At 37.2% G+C, this 11776-nt stretch overlaps 1 protein-coding gene across 3 annotated transcripts in view; it reads right to left on the bottom strand.

The window, feature by feature from the left end:
* The window catches only part of Ptpro (protein tyrosine phosphatase, receptor type, O), a 229001-nt gene that overhangs the window by 46399 nt on the left and 170826 nt on the right, over positions 1 to 11776 (bottom strand). For all 3 annotated transcript variants that reach the window (XM_013511680.1, XM_005379017.2, XM_013511681.1), the window contains exons 13-16: positions 8446 to 8585; positions 5919 to 6051; positions 3967 to 4087; positions 698 to 766 (exon numbers count right to left, since the gene is read on the bottom strand). In XM_013511680.1, the coding sequence (XP_013367134.1) occupies positions 698 to 766; positions 3967 to 4087; positions 5919 to 6051; positions 8446 to 8585 (463 nt within the window). The remainder of the gene's footprint in view (positions 1 to 697; positions 767 to 3966; positions 4088 to 5918; positions 6052 to 8445; positions 8586 to 11776) is intronic.

Below are 11776 nucleotides of genomic sequence, written 5' to 3'. Positions count from 1 at the left end.
GTAAGCAGTGCTGACTGCACGCTAAAAGTTCACTTAATTAGTGGTTTTGCTGGGTTTTGAGTGAACTGGGTAGAACTGTGAACTTTAACATATGATTATTAGTTATAAGGTCAATCAATGGAATCTCTAGACAATGCTTTTTGTATTCCCCAACAGGTCCTCCCTGTAAGTCCTTAACACTCAAGTGTAAAGAAAAATGAGGCCATGTTTTCTTATCGGACATTCCTATAAGTCTGAGAGTTGAGTGACCTGGCTGTACACTTCTACTTAAATGTTGAGCAGAAATGCTGGCTCATGTCCCCAGGCATGGAAGTATGAGTTTTAACACAGTGATATAGCCCTATCCCAAGCTGTCTCGGTCCAGTCTCCCCTTGGCCTTCAGGTACCACTTGCCTGGTATGGCTCCTGCATTTGAGCCCTTCTTCAGCATGGTTTGGGGCTTCTTGCCTAAATGTTAGTCCTTTGAGCAAGATAGTAATATGGAGCAAACTAGGACATTTTCCATATTTCAGAATTGTATCAAGATTATAGGAACTATCACATCCTGTGATGATCTAGCCATTGAAATATCAGCTCCTCCTGAAATTATGACAGGACAGTCAGACAAAGCTACTTATCCCTTAAAAAGAATATAAGAGTTTGGCACACATGTTGCATAGCTAAGCTGCCTAGAGGTTTGTTCCAAAACAGTACTCACCAATTGTAGGGCAGTTTTCCATCCCTCTCTAAGGATGCAAAATTGACAAATGTTCCTGCTCCACACTCTCTGAAAGAAGCAACAAAAATGAAGGTCATCGCCCGACAAAGCATCTTTACCTGATGTAAAAGTAAAGAGAGAATATACTGGCTTATGATGACTGCATTAAATAGAAAGTAGAGCTAATGAAAGTTCTACAGTGTTCTTCTTTGGCACATAATGCAAAACAAAGATAAAACAAAATGTCTTCTGCAAGGCCACATGTCAAGATATTTGAGTCCAAAAGGATTTAACTCACAATCTTTTCCATAGGGTATTCAAGATCCTAAAATAAATCTTTGTACTGTGTGGGGGTTGATAGTCTTTCTCATAAAAACTTCATGAGTGAGGTGTAGAAGCTCTCCTAGAAAAACTGAAGATTTTCTATGTCTAACAAAATTTTTGTTATTTTTAGTGCTAATAAAATCATAAAACACATTTGTTTAAAAACTATTATGATCACCATAGTTCAGTACAATTATATTAGTCTGTGTATTTCATTTTATGCTTTTACAAAGCAAGCATTATTCTTAACACAGATCCACAGTCTTCCCTAGACTGCCAAAGAGAATCACTGTGCAAAAAATTGATAAAAATCCCTGGTTTAATGAGCAGTTGGATAAATTAAATATCCTAAATATCTGCTGTACATACCACAAAAATGGTACAGTAAGACCCCTGTAAGTACTGCTATTTCCATTACTACATTTAATTATCCATTTTGCTATTGCTATTATGTATTACCATTTATAGCATATTTTCTATAAGTTGAATACTATACTATTACTGTATTATTTCTCCCAACTCTCCACCAATGAATTTTCTCCCTGGCTTCTGGGCCTCCACATTCTCTTAGTTTCTTTCTACTCCACTGGCTACCTCACCCTGTTACTTTCTTTTCTTCCTGGAAATTTTAGTATTGGGTTGTTCCGATGCTTCAACCACTCTTTTCTTATTCACATTTATTTTCTGACTTTCATCTAACCTATAGCTTTAATATCATTATATGTTAACAACTGTCAGATTTATATCTACAAGCACAACTTTTCTCCCAGACCCTAGACCTTCCTATTTAGGTGCCCATTCCACACCTGCATTTGCAGCTCATCTCAAACTTAGCATTTCCAAAGCTGAAGTCTGGGTGTTTCCCCAATTCTCAAATCATTTAACTTGGAGTTCTCTCTCCATTCATGGCAACTCCATTCTTTCAGCTGCTAGCAACAAAAACCCATAGTCTTTGACTCCTGTGATTCCTTTGTATATTTCCATTCCACATTCACCTTGTTTGCAAGTCTGTTTCCTTTATTTTCAACATATATGCTGAATTTGGTTGTTTCCACTTTCATTGCTACGATTCTAGACTAGCTACTCCCTTGTTTTGCCTGGATTACTGGAATCATTCCCCTAGCTGATATGCTTCCTTTTTTTTCTTGCTTCAGAGAATCTTGCTTTCCACACAAAAATGAAAGCATTAAAACATGAGTCAGATATTGTTAACTTCTGCTCCAACCTATGCATGGCTGCCATTTAACTTAGAGTGAAAGCCAAGGTCATCACAATAGCTTATGAAGCCTTTTGTGATCTGATATCCCTGTTACTCTTTCTGTTACTTCCTCTGCATTAGTCATACCAATCTCTCTGCTTGTCTTTGAATGTGTTAGTCATGCTCCTGTCCTGAGGTTTTTGCACCGGCTGGTTTTGCTACCAGGCGTGCTTTTCCTGCAGTTAACACATCACCATCTCCTTCACATTTTTCCAAGATTTTGCTTAAAACTGTCATCCTTCCAGTGAAAGCTATCTACACCCCAAGGCTCCTCTTCCCATTCTGGTATTTCTAATCTTCCGACTCTAGTCTTTTCTCTTAACACTAGCTAACATACTATGCAATTGTTTTATTTACATCTTGAAATTTTTTTCAGTGTCATATACTGCTATATTCCAAGCACACAGAGGACTCTGACACATAGGTATCAATTAATATTTGTTGAGTGAATAAAATTTGTGATTTGTACAATTCTAAGTTGTTAGAAAGATCTGATCTTAAGGAGTGTAGTTTCAGAGCTTTACGCTCCAGCCACAGTGTAATCCCATCACCTTCCTCATCATTCTAAGATTAATTCAGATGCTAACTTTAGTGAAATTGATTTTCATATTCAGAGTTAGCTATTCCTTCTACTTTCATGGAACCTTATCTGGCTAGGTTTTAAGCTCCTACTGGACACAGTTGATGTCTGATTGTTCTTCACATATAGCATATAAGGTGCTGATTAAATCATTGTAGGGTGGCTGGATTTATTTATGAATATGTGCATGATGAAAATCTGAGACAGGAAGAGAATACTGATTCACAATTTAGCAAGCTAACACTGGGTAAGTAGAAATTTGAGCAAAACATCCTAAACCAGGTAGTCCTCAAATTAGCAACAGTTTAAGGGAAATGATGATTGTTCTGATAATATTGGGACAACAGAAAGTACTTAGAATATATTCTGCTGAGCAATGGATCAGTGATCAAAAAAATAGGGAAACACTGAAGTGATAAGTCAAAATTTCTGGGGCTGGGGCTAGGGCTTGGGCTTGGGCTGTGGCTAGGGCTTGTGCTAGGGCCTGGGGCTGTAGCTCATTCGTAGAGTGTTTGCCTAGCATGCCAAAGGTTCTGGGTTTGGCTCCCAGCACTGGGAAAAATGAAGTCTTTTCCAATTGCAAGAAAAATTAAACAGGCTGCAACTGAGTGATAGGTATAAAACTAATAAAGCATTTTTCAATCTGTAAGTTCCTTCTGATTTGGACATAAAATGAATAGGGAACTAACCATAAACTCTACATATGCTTGCTGATAAAACAAATTAGCAGAACTAGTGAGAGGATTTTCCCCTTGTGGTTTCTGCTTTTATTAACTCCTCTTATCAATTAAACTAAACAGGAATGGATCATTCTTTCACTCCAAATATGCCAAATGGTATCCAAAGGTAATGGATTCCTAAATGTGGGCTTCTTATAATTTCGAGCAGGGAGTATAGCTTTGTGCAATCCAGCAATCCTTTGTTTGCCAAGTCAAAAGCAATATTTTCTAAAATAATATTTAAAAGTTGACTTAGAAAACACAAAATAGAAATAATAAAAACCAAAATCAAACTTACCATTAGGCAATTTAGATTGACAAAAGGTCTCCACACACAAGTATAAACATTTTAAAGATGCCAGGTAAAATATAACAAAAACTAACTTACCTCGCCATCTGAAGATGCTTCTTCCTAAGAATGACAAGAGTGACAAGCAGCAGTCCAATTAAAAGTGTGCTAAGGATCGCCAGCACGGAGATTACCACCACATTAGGATTCATCTCTGTAACTAAAGAAAGAAGTCATACATTGCCACTATATGTTCCATTATATGTAGAACAACAGAACCATGTTGCTTCCTATCTCATCTTTAGAGCAGTGAATTTATAATAATAACAATAAAGGTCACAATTATGTTTTTCCAAGTCAATCAGGACCTTGTCCTTAACTATAATTTAGCAAAATGATACATGGTGTTCAGGTACGTGGAAGAGCTGAGTCTCTCTCAAAGGCTTACAATATTTAAGATATTCTTATAAAGAGAAACTATAAAATGTGAAGAATATCTGTGCCACAGCTTAAATTCACTGAAAATTCAAAATCTAGAAGTCATTATCACGTATTATCACTTTTTAACATTTTCAAAACCTTTGATGGTGGAAGGTTCATATTTTATACCATGCCTTTAAAGCCAGAAAGCACAACTGCATACTTTGCTCACAACTAATAATGTATATGAAAAAGGCATTAGCAAGCTGCCATCTGTCGCAGCACTTAACACATTAGTCGAGGCAGCATTCCGACGATCTGTAGCCATATGTTCAGAGGTTTTCCATCTGCACACATCAAGAGATTAAGTCTATTAATAAGTTGGAGCATCCTTAAGAATAGGGGATGTGTCCTTTTCATATATTTTATGTAATGAGTGGTCACTGCGGCACTTGTACATAGCCAGTTCTTCACACTACATGGATGAGCAGGATGTAAGCAGGGGCACATGTTCAAAATCTTTATTAAACTATCCAAAGTGGCCAGAGGATACTATCTTTTGCATTGGTCATGAAGTCACAGAATTCATCTCTAAGGCTATGGGTACTTCCTACTTTCCATTTGGACCACATTAGTTCCAGTGTATAGGCTGAATGTTTGCACGGAAAGAGCAACAGGCTCGTGGTGAGAAGTGCCTATTCAAGGTCACCTCAATGTTAAGTGCTACTTGGAGACATCACTAATCAACCTTCTGGGCCTTATTTTTGTCACTTGCAAATAAGCTTAGTGAAATTAACTGTTACACTAGATTCTTACAGAGAGACAAGGAATAATAGACATTAAAGTACACTTAGAAAAATGTAACAGCATATAGAGACAAGATGCCATTATGATCTTTATGGGTTCACGTTCTGAAAAACTAAAACAAAAATGTTTTTAAAAAGCTCACTCCAGCCATCACTGAACATGGTAGCTAAATATATGATAGTATTACAGAGATGAGCAGGAACTCAGAAAAGGAATAAAGTGATAGAAAGAAGAGCTTCATAAAGGGACTTGGACTGAGGAATCAGACTCTCACAAGCCAAGGAGCAATGTATACAGCACAATCCAGGAGAAGAATAAGGAGACAAACATCATTCCAGACCTACGCTTTCTGCTGGATTACAAACTTTCTGGTCTTGACTCAGTAATTTAGGTACTGTCATTATCTGAGCAGTGCCAAGGCTGAGGCCCAAAGATACAGTGGACGTAACCTAGGTCTTCAGGTATTGTGCCAACTGCCAAAGAAGATGAGACTCGTGGCGATGAAGTTGGTGGTAACAATTAATGTTCGACAGCATAAGCTAGGATGTCTGTATTTTGTTTCTGAACTTCAAAATATACTGAAAGGGAATATATTATTATTCTAATTGCACAGATGAAAAAAACTCAGAGACAGGAAATAGCTTTCCCTAAATCACATATCTAATTGGAAGTAAGGGACACCTGATCCCACAGCTTGGGATTTTTTTTCAGTAGAACATTGGCCCCATTAAAAGGAAGATTACCCAGATTTCTTTAAAAAGTAAAGGGAATATGGAAAGACACAACTTCCAAAGATCGGGTTGTGCTGGTATATGCATAACTACCCATTGTTGAGACAGCTATGAATGTAGGAACGCTGGGGATGTCATGGCTGAAGCTGGTGACACTGCAGTTGTAGGCGGTGGCAGGCAGAAGGCTGGAGACAGTCACGACATGAGAAGACACAGCAATCGGCTCCTGGAGGTGTAGAAAGGAAAGTATAGCTTATGTTTATCTTCATCTCTTTTGTTTTAAAAATTATTTTTCATAGTTCAGGAAATATATATAAACAGAGTAAAACCAATATGAGATGGAAAAGAGTAGCAGTGAAAAATAGTTCTTTCTTCCTTTATTTTCCATCTACCCAGGTTTCTACCATGGAAAGAGCCGCTGTGGTCAGGTACTTTTTTTCTTGATGTATATTTTACGGGTGTATAATCATATAAGACATAGTAAATGATTCCACAGTTCATACATTTTTCTGCCTTTTATAAAACCTTCATTATCAATGTATTTTGGAATTATTTCTGTGTCAGGACAGATTAAACTGCTTCATTCTTTTTAAGGGATGCGCAGAAACTCATTGATAGTGATAATTTTATTTCACCAGGCCCCTATTGATGAAGGTTTAAATGGACTTTGAATTTTTTTGTACTATTGCAAATAATGCTACAGTGCTGTGTTATTTCACAAATGTAGGGAAGTTATATAAATGTATGCACAATGATGTATGCACACACAAAACCTATGTGAATATGCACACACACAACCATGCACACACACTCACTTTTATATTCTTTGCAGTTCAGTTACTGATTCAAAAAAGAATGCATGTTTAATATCAAAAGCTATTAAAAATAGTTCTCCACGGACATTTCTGAACTCACCCACCTATCACCTATGTGTGACAGTGCCTATTTCCTTAATTTTTTCCCCAACACAGTATATTTTCAAGGTGAGCTAGTATTGTGAACTTTTATCTTATAGTTTTATTTTGGATTTCTTTTTCTTACTATGATAAATTTTTCATACACTCAAGAATATTTTGTATTCATTTTTCCATGAAATATTTGTTTTGGGTTGTTGGTCTTTAGCTTTTTTTTTTTTTTTGTCTCTTTGAGACATTCAGGCTGGCCTTGAGCTCATTTTAACTCGCAATAATCCTCCTGACTCAGCCTCCTGAGTGCTAGGATTACAGGCACGTGCCGTCATGCCAGGCATAGTCTTTATCTTTGTAACTTGTAGCAATTCTTTAAATCTTAAGAACCCTATCCTTTCTACATGCATTTTCAGCTTTCAGCAACTTTTTCAGTTCAAAAGCACTTAATATCTGCCTCTTTTTTTGTTTTATTTTTCATTGAGAAAAGTAAGTTGCTAATGTGGTGGACCAATGGTCAGACTGATACTAAGTACTACTGTACAATATAAAAAGATGAGTAGACATAATACTCATTTTCTAAACATGGTTCTGGAATGCCCCAGTGAAAGAAATGAGACATCAGCACCGACGTCCCACTCCCCTCTCTTTCCCTATTCCATAGCAGAATGGTTCTGAGTGAGGAAAGAATTTACTCCTGGGCTCAGTTGTAGTAAACAGCCAACCATTGTGTTCTTAGAGGAAGACATCACTGTAGACACAGAAAAGAAAATCCATGACTAGCAGAGCAGCCATTTTATAAAAGCTTTTTTAGAATACAGCAAAGATTCAGCTGCTCAGCACATATCAACATGACAGAAATTTGTAGAGGAGGAGGTCAAAAGGAGAAAGGAATTAAAGAAAACTACCTTAGCATTCAGTATGAAAAATGTACACCGCCAGCAATCCTTTCCCTTCAATCTCACAGACTTCATCATGAGAAAGCCTCAGTTACTCAGGCTTATAGTATTAGTCCCTACCCTGCAGTATATAATGTCCCTCACTAAGCTGCCCTTTTCCATCTGACTTAATAAACAACTCGGTATTTTATTCCTCTCGCTATTTGTGATTCTAAAGCATTAGAAATAACTATCTCCTAACCATTGTTCCAAGAAAATAATCATCCTTATAAACTGGAAATGTATGCTTCCTTTAATTTCTCTTTGTAGTGTAAATCTTCCTTGTGGCATTTCTATTTTGCTTTACTTATTTTTCGATACATAACTACACAAAAATGTTTGAAGACAAATGTTGGTTATACCACTTGTGTTCTACACAGCACTTTTCAGGAAACTGGTGATTGGCTCACATTTGTTATATTATACTTTGTATGTTAAATTGTATGTCATACTTATTTTATATGGCTGGGAGTGCAAATATATTGTATTGGATAAATTTTATTTTATATTGGTTCATCCTGTTGATCAATTTAGTGAGCCAGTTCCTTCACTCCTTTGTATGTCTCAGAGTGGCTAAAGATCGGTAACAAAAGATGAACACAAACAGAAAATATCTTATGAGATGGTCTCATTCTAAGCAGTTTTATTTCTATCACTGAAACACAAACAAGCCAACAATTTTCACTTCTTAGTTCAAAGGTAGAAGATATTTGTGTTCTTCAGATATTTAGTGTTCATTGAAATTAACCCAGAAAAGGAAGTCAAAATGTACAGTACCTGGAGTGTGGGTCCCTGACCAGAGCCAACCTGTTGACAGAAGACTTCGAAGAAATCCGCTACTCCCTCCTCCACCCACAGCAGCGTCACTGAGGTCTGGGTTTTGTTCACTGCAAAGAGTGATTTGGGAGGAGCTGGTTCTGAGGAAATAAAATTTTTTTTTAAAATTAATTTAACTTAACGTATTTCTTCTTCTTTTATTCGTAAGCAAGTAAGATATCCAAAACATCCATATATAGCTGGCAACAGCCCATAGAAATTTGGCTGTATACTGCTTTTGAAACATGTCCCTTCACAAAGACAGTCACCAAACTCAGAAAACAGAAGGTTTTGCCCTTTTTCCCCTTTGCATTTTGTACTTCTCTTTTTTGGAACACTTCTGGTTTCTACTTCAGCTTTATTATAACCCTAATCTATTAATAGTTTTTGTGTCATCTCTCCTGGAGTTAGCATTGCCCTCATAATACAGAACTTTTTGGAGGAGAGGCAAGAATCTGTACTTAGAAAAGGCCAGGAAGATGAAAGTGGTGTGCTTCTTCCTAATGAAGAGGTTTGGGCTGGTCCTTGGCCAGCACTCTGTCTTCCTTCTCTGGAGACTTTGCAATAATTCAGTCAGAGGAATGGCTTCTTAAAAAGTTAATCTAAGTTAAAAGGGATAAACCTAGACAGATAATGTGATGTTTTAAAGAAAAGGATTGATGGAAGGGGACTAGATGATTAATAAAATATTAGAGATAATTTTTCTTTCCTAGACATTTTATCTTGTTCCATAAATTAATCCATTAGTCAGGGAAACCAGGCTGTCATACTCATTTCCAGGGATTAAGTCACTGGCTGGTTTGGCTGGGGACCAATACCTGCATGGTCTTCAGTTCTAGTAAATGTCTGCTGTCCTGTCCCCCATTCCTGAATCTCTCCTGGCTGTCTGCCTATGACCATGTCCTTCGGATGTGGACTTTTCCTCTACTTCCAACTCAAGGCCTGAACCTGTTGTCAGATCCCATGGCAAGGCTTACTTGGGATATTGTATCTTGTTACCCAGTTCACACAACAGCCCACTCTGCCTTCCCCACATGCTTCTGTCAGCTAACTACCTTCTGCAGCTGCTTGGATTTCTGTTCACTCTCCACCTACTCTTCCGAGACTGATCCCAGATCCTGGCTTTTAACAGTGCTTGAAAAAGCCCTGTAAACCACATATATACGGTGTATATGATATATATAAGGTGTGTGTGTATATATATATATATATATATATATATATATATATACATGGTGTATATGATCTATCTATATCGTGGATATATATACATGGTGCATATGATATATATATGGTGGATATATACAATGGTGCATATGATATATATATGGTGTGTATATATATATATACATGGTGTATATTATATATATGGTATATATATATACACAATATATATTATATATATGGTGGATATATATATATATACACATGGTGTATATTTTATATATATATATATTTAGGTATATATTTTACCCCTTTCACAGGTATAATGTCTTTTTCAAGAAAATTTGAACCTTCTTTCTAGAATATCATCATGGACCAGTCCAGAAACCAGAAGTATGTAAAAAATCATTCTTGATGTGATTTATTGCAGGTAACCTAAATTCAAGTCCAACTAAAAGGCATCATTTTTTTTTCCAGAGGCAACTTGACAAGGCTAGGAAGGTAAGTTAAAGGAAGAAAGAGGTAAGTTAGTCTTGGACAAACCAAATTCATAATTGATGACAGGATTCCTTTGGTTCACTTGCAATGAATTACCCCTTCCTCTAGATATTGTGCAGTCTCATTTCTCTTTTGAAGAAGAGAAGCTGATAAAATGAGTTTCTGATGAAGAACAGAGGCCAGTTTCCACTCCCCACACCCTTCATAATTGTCACTGCCAACTTGACCAGAGTTTGCAGACTACAGAAATGGAAGTAGTTCTGACTTGTGCAAAATTGGATCTTTGGAAGCAAGTATAAGGTTACTGGGCAGAGTCAAATGATTTGTTAGGTGAGACTGGGCTTTTGATGATTTAAAAATGCACATTACAGAATTGCTCCTTGGAGTGAGTTTCTTGGACTATGATCAGATTCCCTAGGATGTCTGTATTTTTCCTTTTGATAAGGCGATAAAGTTTAGCTATTCAGTAAGAACACTGCCAAATCCTAATCTCTGGATCCAATTTGTTACACCTGCATTTTCAATCACCTATCATCTGTGCCTACTCTAATATCCCACTATTACCTCAAACTCCATCTGCCCAGATCTGAATCTAGTGATTGCACCATCTCATAAATCTATTTTACCTCCCGACAACTCCTGATTCTTTTAGGAACAGAAACATTCTTTCAGTTGTCTAAAAGAAAAAATTTGAGAGTGTGCTCTTCTCAGTCCCAGCATATCTTGTAACAAGTCTTGTCATATCTTCCTTATGTCTCTTTTTAAATTATATTGCCTGTCCAGACTTTTGCCATCACACGAGGCTGAACATTAGCAAGTCCTTTACCCCTTTCCTGTGCCTCTAATGGTTCTTCACTTTGTCAATGAGAATTTAAGTCAGATTAAATTGCCACTTGGTTTATGCAAATCCTAGGTATCCATTGTCTATGTTTTTATTAATGAAGTTTATTGGTACATTTTAGGTATATGTAATGATCACATTCATCATAAGGCATTTGTACCTATACATGATAAAATGTGATTCTTCTTTTCCCCCATTCTCCTGCCCTCCCTTCAACCCATCTTTTCCTCCTTATTTACCAAAGTTTTCCCCTCTCCCATTTTTCCTTCTTCTCACTGTATCTTGTCTAAATACACCAGTTTTAAAGATCTACTCAAATTGACTACATGCCTCCCAGGCATCTAGCTTCACCCACATTCCCACACTGCAGGTAGGTTCCCCCCTGGTAAAACCAGTCTTCATGGACCTTTACCAGACAGGGTTCTTTCTCAGCTCATGTTTCCCCTCTTTATGCTGCACATTCTGAGATCAAGAAAAGTCTAATCTCTTCCCTGAAGCCTTATCTGATGGCTTCATCTTCTGTCTGTTTGTCCTCTTTTATATCCTGGGTTGCTCTTACTTATTACCTATTTGATCTCTATAAGTAAAGTCCTGATTCCACTGGATCCTACTAAATTTCTTAAGAATGGGGGCTGTTATGGTTGAAACATTGTGTCAACTTGGGGAGTTTAGAGGTTTGGCTAAGTGACTCAGCAGGAAGCCAGGATACTTACTTTGTATACATCCTGAGCCTGTGGAAGAGGAGGGCATGGAGATTGTGTGAGAGCTACACGCCCCTTAGGTGGGGGT

Source organism: Chinchilla lanigera, unplaced genomic scaffold (genome assembly GCF_000276665.1).
Source record: "Chinchilla lanigera isolate Chin_1 unplaced genomic scaffold, ChiLan1.0 scaffold00012, whole genome shotgun sequence".
NCBI classification, from domain to species: Eukaryota; Metazoa; Chordata; class Mammalia; order Rodentia; family Chinchillidae; genus Chinchilla; species Chinchilla lanigera.
This window is presented reverse-complemented; position numbering and strand designations above follow the sequence as displayed.